The sequence below is a fragment of the Phascolarctos cinereus genome, unplaced genomic scaffold (assembly GCF_003287225.1).
Source record: "Phascolarctos cinereus isolate Bilbo 61053 unplaced genomic scaffold, phaCin_HiC Scaffold_4;HRSCAF=312, whole genome shotgun sequence".
Taxonomy (NCBI): Eukaryota; Metazoa; Chordata; class Mammalia; order Diprotodontia; family Phascolarctidae; genus Phascolarctos; species Phascolarctos cinereus.
The window spans coordinates 718,926,896-718,943,759 of NW_027555847.1; the positions used below are offsets into that span (position 1 = coordinate 718,926,896).

A 16,864-nucleotide genomic window follows, 5' to 3' on the forward strand; every position below is an offset into this window, starting at 1 on the left:
CCTTGCAGTTTGCAAAGTGTTCAACCTGTCGGTCCACAAGTGCTTAAGAGCCCGTGTACGCTGGGCCCTGGAGAGAGAAAGACCGAAAGGAAACAGTCGCTAAACATAGGGTGGCTTGGGAGGGGAGGATGGCAGGGAGGGTGGGGAACGAGGGCATCGGGAGAGGTTTGAGCTGAAAGAAAAAGGGGCCTCTGGGGTGAGGGGGGTGCGCATCCCGGAGGGGCTAATGCTGCAGCCATTGGAAGGAAGGCTCCTGGAGGCTTAGAAACATCAACATAAGGAGGAAACAGATCTCTTTCTCCTGGTGGCACGTGCCTTTCCAAATGAGTGATTACAGGGGACTCTGTGTCCGTACTGGGGAGGAGAAAAGGAAACCCATGAGCTCCAAAAGAGGTTTCTCAAGTAGCACGTTCTCGACAGCTGGCAGGAGACGGGTGTGGGACAGCTTCCCAGATGGCATTGCAGCCTTCCCAGTCTTTGTGGGAAAAGATCCCTCTCTATGCTGGTTAGAGATGCCCTCTTTCCTGGGATCCCAGCATGCCGAGGAGGAGCTAGGAGCATTCTCTACTGCTTTGTGCCCAGGGCTAAACCTGGGGATCTGAGCACAGACGTTGTGGAGGGGACTGAGAGGAGGAGGAGGGGGAGGAGGAGGAGGAGGAGGGGGAGGAGGAGGAGGAGAGAATGTTCTCTGGCTGACCCAGGCTGGCTGGTGTGGTGTTTGTTGGGTAGGGGGGAGGGGAATGTAGTGTTTGTCTACTGGGATTCTATATGTGAACTTTGAACTTCAATTCCATGGGGAGGGAGAGGTTGCAGAGATCCTCCCAAGGCCATCCTTACCAGTAGAGCTATGGGTATATGGAGAGGTATGCATAGGTGGTGTATATGTAGTCTGCCCTGAGTGATGTGAGTCTGTCTACATCCTCAGAATTCTAAGAAGCACAATCAGACCCTATAGCCATAATGAGGGAGGGGCATGGAGGTGTAGAGACCAGGGCCCATGGGAAGCTTTGCTGCAGAGGTGAACTTGGTATGGGCACACTGCAGTGGATACTGCCATTGCAAAGGCGTGGCGATGGGAGAGGGGAACAGAGAGAAGGCCAGTGTGGTGCTGGCTTACTACAGAGGGTGGCAGGAAAGTTCGGTTGGGCCCTGCTGTGACGGGCTCTACAGACCCGTAGGGAGCTGCTGGAGTTTCCTGGGTAGTGGGTGACGTGATCGGAGCTGGCCTTCAGGAGAATCACTGGGGCGGCTCTGTGGAGGGTGGACTGGGGTGGGAAGCAGCCTACCTGGGTAAGGAGAGGAGGGGAGACGCAGGAGAGCTTGGGGAGGCAGACACTGATTGGACGTGTTTGGGGAGTGAGAAGGAGGCCCAAGGTTAATGCCGAGGTTTGAGCCTGGCAGACTCCAAGAAAGGCGGTGGCCCCAGCAGAAACAAGGGGAATGTGGCCATGACAGGAGGACTGGGGAAAAGAGAATGAGTGTTGTTTGGGGCAAGCGGAGTTGGAGCTGTTCAAGAAACAGTCAATGATTCAGACGTAGAGCCAAGAAGAGAGGTTAGGCCTGGGTGGATCCACCTGGGAGTCATCTGCACAGAGATGAGGACTGAGTGAGAGATGATAGAGGGAGAGAGGTGGCCTCAGCACCACACTCTGACCCATGTGGCCCCCAGTGGGAGGAAGATGGGGCATGAGCCCTCCTCACTGGAGGGAGAAAGAAAGGCAGATGTAGAATGAAGGCCTCTGGGAACCTCAGGAGGAAGGCCTCCGGGGAGCAGGCCTCCGGGGAGCAGGCCTCTGGGGAGCAGGCCTCTGGGGAGCAGGCCTCTGGGGAGCAGGCCAGGGACCTTTCTGAGGCCCCACACTGGGGAGTGAGCTTCAGCCGGGGCACAAGCTACTGCCTGCCCTTCCTTCCTGAAGCCACCACAGCTCCAGGTGCCTGCTGGGGGATGTCCAGGGAGGAGGGATGTCCATGAGAGGAAAGGGCCAGAGAGTTGCCTGAGGTCAGTCCCTGAGGAAACCAGCAGCTGACTGTGCCTCAGGCTAGTGTATTTGTACCCCTAGGCCCATAGGGTCAAAAGTCATCTGGTCCAACCCCCTCATTTGCCTCTGTTGTGCTCTCCCCAACCCTTGACTGGGGTAAACTGGACCTAACAATATGGGGGGGGGTATCTCCCAGAAGCAGAGAAACAGCAGATGCAGGAGGACATGAGCAACATGGTGAAAAAAAGCGAGGTGAAGCAGCTGGAGGCCCGGGTGCAGCTACTGACTGGGCGCCTGGAAAATGCCAGTCAGCAGTTCAGCTGGGCCAGCACGGAGCTGGACAAGGAGAAGGCAAAAGTAGACAGCATGATCCGGCACCAGGAGGTGAGGCCAGGCCCGATGGGAGCGGGTCCTTCACTGGACCTCGTTGGGGCCACCAGGGACCCACATTCTGCTCTGTCCAGCTCATGCCCACCCAGGAAGTACCAGCTAAAGGCCTCCTCTGTGCCTGGTGTGAGGCTAGGTTCTAGACAAAGACAGCTGCCGCCTCCAGGGGGCCAGCATTCTGTGGGCATAGGGTCAGGGGTAGGGAGGAGTGAGCGGAGGGGCCTGGGGCCCAGGGAAAGGCCAGAGCAGCCAGCCTGAGAGTTCTCAGCTCCTGGGCCAGCCCTGGGGCAGTGATGAGGCTGGACTGAGCTGGCAAGAGGCATTGGGGGCAATGAGGGGACTTGAGTCCAGGGGTTTGGGGACCTGGCTGAAGGGGCTGCTCTGACCAATTCAGGCCCAGCCAGGCACAGCCTGGTGAATGGGCCTGGGCAGCCTGCTTCAGCAAGGCCTCAGCCCATCTCCTCTGGGCCTGAGGGGGCTTTACGGGCTGGGGGGCTGGGAGTGGCTGCCTGAGCTGTCCATCCTGGGGACCGGGCCCTGGCTTCACCCACAAATCCTCCTTCCCATCTGGGCCCTGCTGCTAAATGCCCTCCTCCCTCTGGGCTGCAAATGAGCTGCAGAAAATGGGGCCCGCCTTGGCCAAGGCAGAGAGCGTGCCAGCTGGCCTCCGCCCTCGGTCCCCCTCAGTCCCTGCAGGCCAAGCAGAGGGCCCTGCTCCAGCAGCTGGACAGCCTGGACCAAGAGCGGGAGGAGCTCCGGACCAGTTTGGAGGAGGCTGAGGTACAGCAAGCTAACCTCGAAAGCCAGCTGCAGGCCGCAGGTGGAGACAAGGAGCACATGGAGGTCCAGCTGAAGGCTCAGCAGGTGGGCAGGGGTAGAGCCACGGCCTGCCCCCTGCTGTGGAGGAGCCTGGATGCCATGGTGCATTTCAGCAGTGAGGGGCGGAGGCAGGAAGGCTGGGCTTGGAGGTTGGAGGCCCAGCAGGTAACCCTGGGCAAGGGACTGCCCACCTCTGGGCCTCAGTTTATCCTTCTGCAGAAATGGGGCCAGTTCCAGCGCAGCTCCCCTAAACAGCTGCTGTGAGGAGAGTCCCTTAAGCACATAGACATGAGCTCCTTCCCAGCGGACCCAGGGTGGGGCAGGGCAAGAATGAAGGCACAGGGCTGCAGGTCAGGGACAAGGGAGCTGAAACCCAAGGCATCCTCCCCTTGGCAGGCCCCAGGTGAACTGCTGGGGTCAGCCTTATGTTGGCAGGGCTGAGAGAGGAGGACGGGACAGTCCTGGGGCAGAAAGATGGGGAACGGGCCCAAGGCTCAAGGGTCCTTGTTCTAAGGGAGAGTGGCTGCTCCTGGGACTTCACTGGCCCAGGGACTACGGGGGAGAAAACTGTGCCAATGCCCGTCAGCTCCTGGGCAGCTCCTTGAAGCCCCAGCTCCATCCCCCTCCTCTCTTTGCAGGACCTGCCTTCCCTGTGAGGGAGCCCCAGACTCTCCCATCTATCTCCAGTTGTGGGCCAGCAGTTTCTGCCATTAGACTAGAAACTCCTTGAGGGCAGGGACCATCTGTTGCCTTTCTTTGTAGCACAGGGCCTGGCATACAGTAGGTGCTTAATGCACACTAGTTGACTTAGTAGCTAGAGAGTTACCTGGCCCTCCCCCAGACTGGCACCCTGAAGCCAACTCTCCCCGTGGCTATTGTCCTTATTGTCATAGTTGTTTCACCTCCCCCTTCTCTAATTCTTCAAGGCGGGCCTGTCTTCTTCAGGACACCCCGAGGGAGGTGGGGGGGGGTCTCATTCTGTCCAGGGTCCATGGCACTGGGAGCCACGCTGGCACTCAGGCCGGAGCTCCTGCTGCCCCTGCAGCTGCGGGCTCACTGTTCCCCTGGTCCCCCGGCCCCAGGAGCTGCTGCAGAGCCTCCAGCAGGAGAAGCAGAGCCTAGAATGGGCCATGGAGGAGCTGCAGGTGACCGTCTACAGGCTGGACAAGTCGATCCTGGAGCTGAAGGAGCGGGAGCGGCTGTTGGTGGCCTTCCCTGACCTCCATGTCCCCAGCGAGGCCCAGTTTGAGAGTGAGCCGCGGCTTCAGGACAGAGGGTTGAGCTGGGGTGAGGGTGGGGGCTGGGGCCGGTGAACGAGTGAATGGGGGAGGGCTGCAGATGCCGGCAGGCCCATCCTAGGAGCAGGTGCTGGGGGGCCCAGGGGACCGAGGGTCCCAATGGTGCAGTGACTCCAAGGAAGGTGGAAAGCGAGCGGCCCGGGGGCCCGGCGTCACACGTGAGGGTCTTTGGGCTTCTCAGCTCGATTCCCCCTTCTGCAGGAAGCCTTTGCTGGCCTGCCTTCATTCTAGGGCTTTCCTCTGTGGATCACCTCTCATGTATCCTCTAATGAGCTTGTTTGTACATACGGAGCAGGCCCTGGATTTGTTCGGCCTCTCTGTGCATCCCCAGCGCTTAGCACTGCGCTGTTTGGAACACAGTAGGTGCTTAATACGTGCTTGTTGGCCTGACTTGGTAAAGGGCATCACCAAGGATGTTAGGGGAGGGCAGTGGGCCAGCCCTGATTGGAGGGGAAGGCCACCCTGAGGGTCCCCCTGGAGCTGCAGAGGAGGAAGGATTCTGGGGGAAGCTGGGGGTCAGCTCCCATAGGGGGAGTGAGCAGCGATCTCTGGTGGGTGGGGCCATTGGGGGAAACTGAGGTCCAGAGATGGGAAGGGACTTGTCCAAGGTCTCAGGGGCAGTAGTTATGGTCAGAGGTGGGTTTTTGAAGCCCAGTCACCAGACTCTAGATGCTGCCACACTGCCCGCTATGAGTCATGCAATGCCACTGAAGCCCCCTCCCCAGTTCCACACTGGGGCAGCACCCTCCCCCTCCATCCCCCTGGATGCCGAGCACAAGCAGAGAAAACTCTGGATGTGCAGCAGGGGAAGCTCAGGCCAGCCCTGCCTCCTGCTCCCTGGGGCCCCTGGAGACAGCCTCACTCTGGGGCCTCAGTTTCCTCATCCATAAAACATGGGCAAGAAGCACAGACTCCCACTTGGAAGGGACTTCAGGGGCACCTGCAGCTCAGGCCTGAGCAGGCATCTCTCTCTTGCCCCCTGACAAGTGCTCATCAGCCAGTCTCTGCCTGAGGCCTCCAGGGATGGGGAGCTCACTACTTCCCCAGGGGCACCTAGTTCTGCCCTTTGGGGTCAGGATTACAGCAGAGACAGTGGAGGGTTGTAGGTAGTTCTGCCCTGCCCCCTCCTGAGGCCTCCCTCGGGGCATTGAAGCTTTCCCTGTGCCCAGTGCTGCCTGAGATCAAATCCTGCCTCAGACTCTTCCCAGATGTGTGTGTGTCTGTGTGTGTGGATATATGTGTGTGAGTGTGTATGTGCGTGTATGAGTGGCTGTGGGTGTGCAAGGGGGCAGGTGAGTGTGTGTGTGAAGCTCTGATGTAATTCTGAGCTCAGAGGACGATTGGTGTGTGAGGGTGAGGTGAGTGTGTGTGGCCCCCAGGGCTGGTCCTGTGGTTTTTCTGGGCCCCAGGCTCCTCTTCAGTAAAAGGAGGAGGGGGACTCCGCCCTCAGAGCAGGCACCAGGGGCCACCTGTGCCCTTCTCCACAGGCTCTGGGAACGTGGCCGAGGACATGGAGAGGCAGATGCAGGCCAACGACATCCGCATCCACGTCCTGGAGGAGGACAACGCCCGGCTGCAGGCCACGCTGGCCAAGCTGAAGGAGGTGGCCCAGCAAGGCAGCCTCAAGGTGAGGGCCCCAGTGCCTCCTGGGGGCCGGGCCGAAGGCCCAGGGAGAGGAGGAACCTGGGCCAAGAAGGTGGGACTCGTCTGAGGTTGGAGAGGTGGAGAGGCCAGAGGAAGATTGGAACCCGGCTCTGCTGACTCCCGACCAGTTCTTTTCAGTGGAGGGCCCCGTGGGCAGGCCTCCAGCATTGGCACAGGAGAGCTTGGGACCCTGGAGGCTGGGAAGGAGGCTGGCCTGGGGGGCCAGACTGAGAGGCCCACCCTGTGGCCTCAGGCGCTGTCACTGCTGGCTTTGGGGCAGAGGGCCGAGGAGGCCTGGCCCAGCCACAGTCCTGTGGTGAGCAGAGAGCCCCTGGTCTTGATGGCCAGAGACCTCGAGGGCTGGCCACGTGGGGCCTGTGTGACCTCAGCACCCTGGGCAGATGACAGACTGGAGGAAATTAACACGAGGACAAGCTCTGTTATTCCCCCCCCCCCTACTGCCATTTGTGGGGAAACCCCTTAAGTTACACACACAGAGAATGAAGCAGGAGAGGATGGCTCCAGAGTTAGGAGGAGCTCAGAGGCTGCTAAACTGGGCCAACCCCCTTCACTCTACCGTTGGGAATACTGAGGCCCAGGGAGCCACCCAGGTAGTGTTGTCAGAGGCAGGATTTGAACCCTGGACCTCTGACTCTGAAGCTGCTTTCCACTGCCCTACCCCACCTCTAGCACCCTGGGATATTCTAGGAAGGATTATTTTAAAAGGACAGACAAGACGCATCTGCAGGAGGAGCGGAGCTCTGTGCTGCTGGGAGGATTATCTCCGGGGGATCAGGGGGTTTATTGGGTAGTCATGGATAAATATAGCACAGCTTCTTCTGAGACATGGAGGAGGCAAGACCCAGGTTCCAGTCCAGTCCTGCCATTGGCTCTCTGGGCCTCAGTTTGCTTCTTGAAAATGTGTGTGGACAGTTGGGGGCTGAAAAGGGGCAAGGGTGGAGTACGTCTCTCCCAGCTCTGACATTCCCTGTTCCTTTTTTCCCTTTTTTAAAAAATTAATTTATTTTTGACATCCCCTGTTCTAAGGCCCCTCCCAGCTTTGACATTCCCTGTTGTAAGGCCCCGCCTAGCCCTCACATCCCCTGTTCTCAGGCTCCTCCCAGCTCTGACCTTCTCTGCTTCTCTCCAGGCCCAGATCTGGTCTTCACCTTCTAAAGGGACCCAAACAGGGACCCTCAGCCATTTCCGAAGACCTTCTCCAGGGTGAGTGTCTACATGACAAGAACTGGGGCTGGCAAGAGGGCCGGGAGGGCAGCAGGGTAGGCCTCAGCCCTTGGTCACCAGTGGCCTCTGTTCCTCCTCTAGTCCCCAGACTGCGTCTGCCAACCGCCGGGACCGTCCCCCTAGCAGCCAACCCAGCAGTGACAGCAGCCTCTCTGGCCGGGCCTCCCGGCCCCAGCCCGGCCGCCCCAAGGCTCCTTCTGGCCAGAGGTCCCCCTGCTCCCCCTTAACCATTTCAGGCTCCTCAAAGGCCTCTGGCAGCACCAACATTGCCTACATGGAACTCCGAGGGAAGGGCAGCGGGAAGCATAACTTGGCGGGTTCTGCACACCAGCTGAGGTAGCAGGAGATGGCCCCAGGGACAAGAAGGTGGCCTGGCCAGCCTAGCCCACGAATCAATAAAGCCACCGGCCTCTTCCTTCCCACCACATCAGCTGCAGCAGCCTTGGGGCAGCGGGCCCTGGTGGGAGGGGGGTGGCAGGTGGGCCAGGCAAAGGGCACGGACCTCCCCAGGCTCTGTGCACCAAGTCCTGGCAAGGAGGGGGACATGGTGAGCATGGTGCCCTAGCTGGAGGAGGCCTCTGGGGTGGGGAGGAGCAGACACTCTGCCCAGGCTTTTCCCAGGGAGCTGGAGAAGGGAGGTGGGCGACAGGGAGCAGAAGCCCAGGGGACTGTGGGGGGAACAGAGATGACCCTTTAGCCTCTGGGCCTCAGGGCTCTACCCTTCACTCCTCCCACCAGCTCCCCAGTAAGTGCCTCTTTTAGGGTTTAGAGCTGAGACCTCTGAGCTCACCTTGCCCCACTTTATAGAGAAGCAAACTGAGCACAGAGGGGAGGGGGCTTGCCCAACAAGGTCACATGGAAAAGCTGGGCCTGGAAACCAGAGGTCCTGGCTGTCAGGACTGGCCTCACCATACCAGAGGTCAACTCTGTCTCTGGCCTGTGGTTCCCCCTGGAGCCCACGTGGACCCATAGCTCCCTCAGGCTGACTCCAGCCCTCCAGATCCCCTTACATGGACCCACAGCTCCCTCAGGCTGACTCCAGCCCTCCAGATCCCCCTACATGGACCCACAGCTCCCTCAGGTTGACTCTGGCCCCCCAGGTCTCCCCACATGGACCCACAGCTCCCTCAGGCTGACTCCGGCTCCCTAGGTCCCCCCACATTGACCCACAGCTCCCTCAGACTGACACTGGCCCCCAGGACCCACCACGTGGACCCACAGCTCCCTCAGGCTGACTCCGGCTCCCCAGGTCCCCCTACATGGACCCATAGCTCCCTCAGGCTGACTCCAGCCCTCCAGATCCCCCCACATGGACCCACAGCTCCCTCAGACTGACACTGGCCCCCAGGACCCACCACGTGGACCTACAGCTCCCTCAGGCTGACACTGGCCCCCAGGACCCACCACGTGGACCCACAGCTCCCTTAGGCTGACTCCAGCTCCTCAGGTTCCCCCACGTGGACCCACAGCTCCCTCAGGCTGACTCTGGCTCCCCAGGTCCCCCCACATGGACCCACAGCTCCCTCAGGCTGACACTGGCCCTCAGGTCCAAGGGAGGGGGGTATGAACCAGCATGTTCAGGCTTTAAAGTTGTCTGTGGTCCCTTCCAACTCCTTGCCTATGTGGCAGTATCAGGAGGGACCTGGCTGGCCAGGGAAGGAGGGAGGGAGGCCGGCCTGGGGCAAGCAGGCTCATGGGCCCCCAGGATGGAAACGCGGGACAGTGGCTGCAAGTGACTCTGATTTAATGTTATACACTGTACACAGATGTGCCCAGTGGGTCAGGCCCTCCCATCCAGCCCCTTCCAGGCAGTATTAACCCTAATAAATTAGTATGAAGTTAAGCCCCCAGGAAGAGCACAGGGGCTGCTCCCTGGTGGTCACTCACGATCCAGTCCCTGCCCAGGCGGCCTCCCCCACCAGGCTGGCCTAGCCTCGATGGAGCACCTGCAGGCCAGACCGTGCTCCCCCACAGGAGCCCTGGGTTCCACAGAGGCCCCCCCACAGCCCCACTGCTGTCACCATGGGCTCAGCCCAGAGGCCTCCCTCCCAGGGGAGGGGTGATGCAGCATGGGCCTTTTGCTCCTGGGTGGAGGCCTTCCCAGCCGAGATGATCTTGTTCTGAACGATCGAGGCACAATGTTCCTTGAGACCGCCGTGTGAGCCCAGACAGCCTGGGCACCTTTCAGATGGAGTTCTCTGCCCCTTGGTCCCCTGGGGCGGGGCTGGGGCTAGCTCTCAGCCCAAGAGCTCCCTGCAGGTACAAGGGGAGAGCAGGCGTCAGGAAGCCTCCCCCTCAGCCTCCCCTCCCCCCCGCCTGCTTCACCCCCTCCTCTGCTTTCCTGGGGCCCAAGGTGGCTCACGTGCCCTGTGAGGTGGGACTGACTGGGAGGGCCGGGGGGCGGGGCCCAGGGATGTCGGTTACCGAGGATGTTGTGTTTACACAGGGGGCAGGTCTGTTGAAGGAGCAGCCAGGGGTCTATGCATTCCCGGTGAAACTCATGGAGACAAGGCAGGACCCTGAGACACTGGACGAGAGGGCAGAGGGCAGAGGGGGAGGATGAAGCAGGCCCTGCCAAGCTCCTGAGTCAGAAGGCAGAAGCAAGCTCCCGGGGGGGGAGGAAACCCGTGTAACTTTGGCCAAGTCCCCAGCTCTCTCCAGAGACTCGGGGCACCCAGAGCCAAGTCTATCAGCCGGCTGTCTCTAAGGCCCCTTCCAGCCCAGCAGCATTTATACAGCACCCACTGTGTGCTAGGGAGGGCCAGGGACTGTGCCTAGTGCTCTGCAAATACCTTGCTTCAGCCTTACAACAATCCTGTGAGGGGAGTGCTGTTATTATCCCCATTTTACTGTTGAGGAAACTGAGGAAGTGCCTTGCCCGGGGTCACACAGCTAGTCAGTGTCTGAGACTGGATTTGAACTCGCATCTCCTTGACTCTAGGCCCAGCGCTATGTGCCACCACCCGGCTGCTGTAATTATGCTACTGTCCTTGTAGGGTATGTCACAGTTTAAAAAGCACATCCTATTAGCTCATCAAACCCTTCCTAAGAGCCTTTGTGAGGTCAGTGTCTCTAGGGCCACTACCCCCATTTTACAGAGGAGGAAACTGAGGCCTAGATAGGGGAAGTGAGTTGCCCAGGGTCTCATGGTAGCGTGCACTGGGAGTGGGCTAGGAACCTGTCATCTGACTCTCCACTGCATCAGGCGTGTGTGCGCGTGGGCATGTGTGTGCGAGCATACAAATGTGATCCAGGAAGGCTCTAAGACGCACATAGACTTTTGGGACACCCTCTGGCTCAAGGGTCCTCACCTGATTTCTGTGAAACTGGTCCAGGCAGATGGCACAGGTCTGGATGTCGGGCACATTTGCCCGGTGCTGGCGGCCTGGATGGTAGCGCCGGGTTTTTAGGGTTGACAGCGTCTGCAAGATGTGCTGCGTGGGGTCCAGCTGGGGAAAGAAGGCACCCAATACAGCAGGGAGGGGCAGCGGGCTGGGGGAGAGCAGGGAAGGGCCGGAGAGGGGCTCTCACCTGGGTGTCGGGCTCTGCCGGGCCCTGCCATGCCTGCCGCCGCACCTGGATGATGAGGCCCATACACAAGAGCAAGGCCACCAGCAGGATGGTATTCCACAGCTTCTGCAGGTACTTCTGGGGGGGAGGAGTGCTGGGGTCAGGAGATGAGCCAGACAGCTGGAAAGCCTACCTGGGCCTCCTGGGCCTAAGCCCCTGAGCATCAGGACCAGGGCTAAGAAGGAGCTCAGAACAGGGGGTGTCTGTCAGGGCTGGGAGGGGCCTCAGAAAGCACCTTCCTCTACCTCAACCTGGCTGTCTTTATTTCCTGTCTATATTTTATTTTACTGCTGTCCCCCATTTTGCTATCGCAATCATTTCTAGATACACAACCGGCCAGCCGTGGCTCTCCCCCCAGGGGACATCCCCCATCCCTGTAACAGACACATACATTACACAAAACCAACCCTACCCACAAACCTGGTGACCCTCCCCCCCCACGGCCCCAACGAAACCACTGCCCTCATTTCAGAGGAGCCTGATGTCAGCCCCAGGAGCGCTGACTTGCCCAAGGTCACTGGACACAGCCAGGCCCAGAGCCTCGACCTTTCTGGCCTTTCCCTGGCCCTCTCTGGTCACTCCACCCCAGAGAAACCAGTCTTGCTGTCCCCTGGAGGGAGCCCGCTTGCTCTAGAAGCCACCCCCAGTGGCCCAGCTGGATTATTCAGAGTAGGTCACGTTTCTAGAGGGCTTTATGGCTGAGAAAGTGCATTTTTAAAAATCTCACCACAGCCTTTGTGATGGGGCAGGTGACATAATTATCCTCATTTTAGAGATGGGGAAACTGAGGCTGAATGGTTCGAATCTCTTGTCCAGGGTCTCACAGCTAGCCTGCCACACCACTTACTGCCATCCTCTGCTCTTCACAGGTAACATTTGGTGTAACAATTGTGTGCAGGTATGGCAGCCTATACCCCCTTCCCACTTAGAGTATAAGCTTCTGGAGGACAGGGAGTGTTCCACCCATCCACCCATCCTTCCATCCACCCATCCGTCCATCCACCCGTCCACCTATCCATCCATCCATCCATCCATCCATTCTTCCATCCACCTATCCACCCATCCATCCATCCATCCTTCCATCCACCCACCTACCCATCCATCCGTCCACCCTTCCACCCATCCATCCATTCATCCGTTCACCCTTCTACCCATTCACCCGTCCATCCATTCACCCATCCATCCATCCATCCATTCATCCACCCATTCACCCGTCCATCCACCCATCCATCCATCCATTCATCCACCTATCCATCCACCCATCCATTCATCCACCCATCCATCTATCCATCCATCCATCCATCCATTTCTTACACCCCTACTGTGGCATATGGATTGGATGGTATCAAGTTTCTATGAGATGTAGCCCCTCCCTTCAGGGAGCTTCCAGTCTAGAAGAGGAGCTAAGACACAAACCGTGGTCACTGACAGTGAGTGTGCTTTCCCCCTGGGATACATAGATGCTCTCTGGGCCCTGGCCCACACATACCTGGACCCTGGAGCCACTTTCTCCAGGGCAGATCACGCCCTGCCACTCCCCGTAGAGGCCACCCCGGGACAGGCCGCAGGTGGACCACAGGGTCAGTGTCAGGCCCACGTTCTCCAGCAGCATGGCCTGAGAGGTGATCTTGGCTGTGGCCTGCAGGCCCCTGCCAAGGAAAAGCCACAGACGAGACCCGTGTTCAAACCCTGTCTTGGAGCCCTGGCTGGGTTACCCCGGGGAGTGGCAGAGCCAGGCCTTCCCCAAAGGGTGCTTTCCACCACACTCTTCATCATAACAGAGCAATCAGCCCCCTTTCCTCTCCCTGTGCCCATTTTACAGAAGAGAAGACTAAGGTCTTAAGTAAGAGAAAGGCCCCGAGACAGCCAAGCAAGGCCTGCATGTTAGGACCACAGACTCACGTGGCCGGGTCTGGGTCCCAGGTCCCCACTCACCCCAACAAGGCGCTCAGGAGTTTAGTGACGTTATCAGACATCTGGACCACAATGATCGGCTTGGAAAGGACTTGGGACACATCCAGCTTCTCGGTGAGCAGGAACACAGGGGTCAGTGTGTGGGCTGGGGCTCCTCCCCAGGCAGCCTCCCAGCCTCACCCATGCCCCGGCCAGCCCGGCCTACCTCTCGGACGGCATTCTGATTCAAGGCCAGGATGAGCAGGGCAGAAGCTCCTAGGACCAGAGCTCGCTTCATCTGTGGGAGCAGGACAGAGGCAGAGAAGTGGTGTCCCCGAGCCCCCCCCCCGGGGCTGGAAGCACTGGGGATCCCCCCCTCTCATCCCACTGGGCCTCCTGGGCAGGAAGCCCGCTTAGGCCCCTAGGCCTGCCTCCTCCGGGAAGTCCTCCCTGAGAGCAGCAGCTCTCTCCCCCGTCCATTGACCCAGGGCCCCTCTCTGGCCCTCCCTCCCAGCCTGGCCTTCCAGCAACATTACCTTGTTGACCACAGCGGAGGTGAAGGACTCCTCAGGGCCAGTTCCCTGGGCCTCCACCTGCTCCTCACCCACTGGGACCACTCCAATCCAGTCATCACCGGCTTGAAGCTGGGGCTCCTCATCCCCCACCTAGGGCCATGGAGGACTGTGAGAGGGGGAGGCATGGGAAGGGCTGGGGCTGAGCCAGGTGGGCCTGGGTCAGCCTGGGGAGGGGCTGGCATGCTGGCGGCTGCTGTGTGAGGGCCGGTGACTTCATCTGGAGTCCTGATGGGGTGGGAGTGGGTGCTACTTTCAAAATAGCAGGCTCATATATTTAGCCCTGGAAGGGCCTCCAAAGCCATCATTCCTCCGGCTCAGCCTCATACAGCTTGGAGGGAGCAGAGTGAGGAATCTAACCCAGGTCTGCAGGCTCAGTATTTTCCCCTCTAGAGCAGAGGCCTTTGGGGCCCAAATCTGGGGTGTCTGGGGTTGGGGAGATCGGGAGGATGGTCCTGGGACATAGAGCAGGTTCAAGGGTCTGAGAGTCTGGGCTTTGTTTGGGCTCTGGGTATCCAGGGGCAGAGGTCTGAAGATCAGGTTTGGGGATTGGGGTTGGGACCAGGGTCTTTAGTGTCTGAATCTGACAGGGACCCCAGGGGCTCGAGGGCGAGCCTTTGGAACCAGGGTCTGGGCTATGAAAGGAATAATCCAAGGCCAATCCCACAGTTTAGGGCAGGGGTAGCTGGGTCTGGGCTGGCAGCTGTTTGGGGCCAGGGGCAGGGCTCAGTGAAATGAATGCTAGATTATAGAAGGCCTGGGTTCAAAGCCTGCCTCTGCCACCTGGGGCCTCCATTTGCTCATCCATCAAAGGGGGTGCACTGATGGCAGGAGAGGGATATTTGGCTGGAGTGGGGGGACCTATCTGCGGCCTAGGGTCAGGTGGGGATTCTGGGCCAAGGCTTGGGAGGAGTGAATGGTTTAGGCAGGTCTGTGACCCCCTGGGGCTTAGGATAGAAAGTCCCTAGCCAGCCTTGGGGGTAGGGCCTAATGTTGTGGGGTGGGAGGATGGTTTAGGGAGGTCATAGTCCCCTGGGCTGGGCTCATTGTGGTAGACGTTGGTCAGGACTCAGTTAGCTCTGGTCCCAGCTGGGGACAATTGGTCCAGGAAGCTCGGAGTCCCTTGGGCTTGAGAAATGTGGGTGGGGCCTTGGAACTGAGAGGAGTCATCCTGGCCTCAGCAGGTACCCATTAGGAGTGGGGCGGAGGTCATGGCCTTTTGACCCGCACTCACACAGGTCTGGGGCCCTAGGGCTCAGGGTGGGAGGTCCTGGCTGGACTTGGTAGGGCAGTGCAAGTGCCTGGAGAAGTCTGGGCTTCAGGGGCTTGGGGTAGAGGGCTCCACTTAGGGTTAGGGAGCGTCGGTGGGGAGAGGGGCTTGGGGGTCCCTGGGCTCGCGGCTCCCGGGGCCAGGCTTAGGTACTACCTGGCGGGCCTTGGGGCAGGGGAGGATGGTCTGCCCCTCTCCACCCCCTTTGGGTAGTGTCCCAAGAAGGGATCAGGGATGGGGCCCATTAGGGGTCAGGGGCTCCCTGGGCTGGGAGGGGAGGAAGGGGGCAGTCTCGGGGAGGTCTGGCCCCATCACTCCTCCCTGCCCCCAGGGCGTCGGGTCCCCGGGTGGTGGGGGACGCGGGCTCACCAGCACCAGGCGGCCCTGCAGTCCGGCTCCGGCTCCGGCTCCGGGCGACGGCGGGGCGATGCGCGGGGGCCCGCCCAGCAGGGCGCCCTGCAGAGTGTAGCTGGCCTGCGGCCGCCGCAGCCACACGTCCACTCGCGCTCCGCACCCGGGGCTGCCCAGGCCCAGGCCCAGGCCGAGGGGCAGCAGCGCAGCCAGCAGCAGCAGAAGCGGCGGCGGCGGGGGCGGCCCGGGCCGCAGGAGCGCGGGGCCGGCCATGGGCGCACGGAACGTGGCGGCGCGGCCGCGGAGAGCGCACGGGGCGCAGCGCGCGAGGGGGGCACCCGGCCGGAGTTCCGAACGCTTAGCTCTGGACCCGCCCGGCCGGACAGCGACACAAACACCGGCCCGGCGCCGGCCCCGGCCCGGGGACGCCCTCTGCAGGCTGCGGAGGGCCGGGGGCGGGCCGGGGGGGCGGGGGCAGGGCCGGGAGGAGGGGCCGGAGGAGGGGCCGGGGCGGGGAGACCCAGGCCGAGAGTCGGAGATGCTGAAAACCTGGCAGCCGGAGATGGGAACAGAGGCAGAAGGAGGGGGAGAGGGGAGGGGAGGGGAGGAGACAAGACACACACACACAGAGACAGAGAGACAGAGACAGAAGGAGGGAGACAGAGGAGAGGAGAAAAGGAGGGGAGGGGAGAGGAGGGGAGGAGAGGAGGGGAGGGGAGACACACACAGAGACAGAGACAGAAGGAGGGAGACAGAGGAGAGGAGAAGAGGAGGGGAGAGGAGAGGAGGGGAAAGGAAGGAAGGGGAGGGGAGGGGAGGAGAGGAGACACGTATACACAGACAGAGAGAGAGACAGAGACAGAAAGAGGGAGAGAGAGGAGAGGAGAAGAGGAGGGGAGGGGAGAGGAGGGGAGGGGAGACACACACACAGAGACAGAGACAGAAGGAGGGAGAGAGAAGAGAGGAGAAGAGGAGGGGAGGAGAGGAGAGGAGGGGAGACACACACAGAGACAGAGAGAGAGAGACAGAGACAGAAGGAGGGAGAGAGAAGAGAGGAGGAAAGGAGGGGAGAGGAGAGGAGGGGAAGGGAGGGAAGGGGAGGGGAGGAGAGGAGACACGTATACACAGACAGATAGAGAGACAGAGACAGAAGGAGGGAGAGAGAGGAGAGGAGAAGAGGAGGGGAGGGGAGGAGAGGGGAGGAGAGGAGGGAGACACACACACAGAGACAGAAAGAGAGACAGAGACAGAAGGAGGGAGAGAGAGGAGAGGAGAAGAGGAGGGGAGGGGAGACACACACACGTGCAGAGAAGAGAGAGGGAGGAGACAGACACAGACAGGCAGGCAGGCAAGGCTTCCAAGAACTGGCCTTTGAATCACACTTTAAGAGGTGGGTAGGAATTCACCAGGTGAAGAGGGGAGGGGAAGCCATTCCAGGCACAGGGAGCCCCATGACTAAAGGCCAAGACATGGGAGGGAGGACATGGGGTATGTTTTGAGGAAGGAGAGTAGACTTGTCTGGCTGGAATGGTGAGTCCTGGCAAGGAGCGATGTGACATAGGGCTGAAGAGTCAGTCAATCAGAATTTATTAAGTATTTACCAAGGCTGAGGTAGGGCCAACCTGACTGCAAAAGGCTCCAAATGCTGGGCAAAGGAGTCTAAACTTTACTGGCAGGGCAGTAGGAGCCATTGAAAGTTTTTTGAGCTATGGAGAGATAGGACCAGGTCCGCACAAAAGAAGGTTTTGTCAGTGGGATGAAGGTGAGGCTGGAGGGAGGAGAGAACATCGGTGGAAGGCTGCTGCAGACGCCCAAGAGGGTAGCCAATGAGGACTG

The 16,864-nt window shown here is 60.1% G+C and overlaps 2 protein-coding genes across 2 annotated transcripts; one reads left to right on the top strand and one right to left on the bottom strand.

Annotated features, from left to right (window-relative positions):
* Positions 1 to 1,729: 1,729 nt before the first annotated feature.
* Positions 1,730 to 7,797, top strand: LOC110215272 (coiled-coil domain-containing protein 157). Its single transcript, XM_078151847.1, has 7 exons — positions 1,730 to 1,931; positions 2,176 to 2,363; positions 3,015 to 3,230; positions 4,268 to 4,436; positions 5,971 to 6,110; positions 7,278 to 7,351; positions 7,433 to 7,797. Exons 1-7 carry the CDS (start codon positions 1,730 to 1,732, stop codon positions 7,710 to 7,712), a joined length of 1,269 nt encoding a protein of 422 aa, XP_078007973.1. The 3' UTR covers positions 7,713 to 7,797.
* A 1,302-nt stretch (positions 7,798 to 9,099) lies between these two features.
* On the bottom strand, positions 9,100 to 15,415 carry RNF215 (ring finger protein 215). Its single transcript, XM_020996670.2, has 9 exons — positions 15,047 to 15,415; positions 13,372 to 13,500; positions 13,062 to 13,133; positions 12,878 to 12,963; positions 12,432 to 12,591; positions 10,904 to 11,020; positions 10,684 to 10,821; positions 9,797 to 9,899; positions 9,100 to 9,625 (listed from the first exon to the last, which is right to left on the bottom strand). The coding sequence occupies exons 1-9, from the start codon at positions 15,299 to 15,301 to the stop codon at positions 9,603 to 9,605; spliced, it is 1,083 nt and encodes a 360-aa protein (XP_020852329.1). The 5' UTR covers positions 15,302 to 15,415; the 3' UTR covers positions 9,100 to 9,602.
* Positions 15,416 to 16,864: the final 1,449 nt, after the last annotated feature.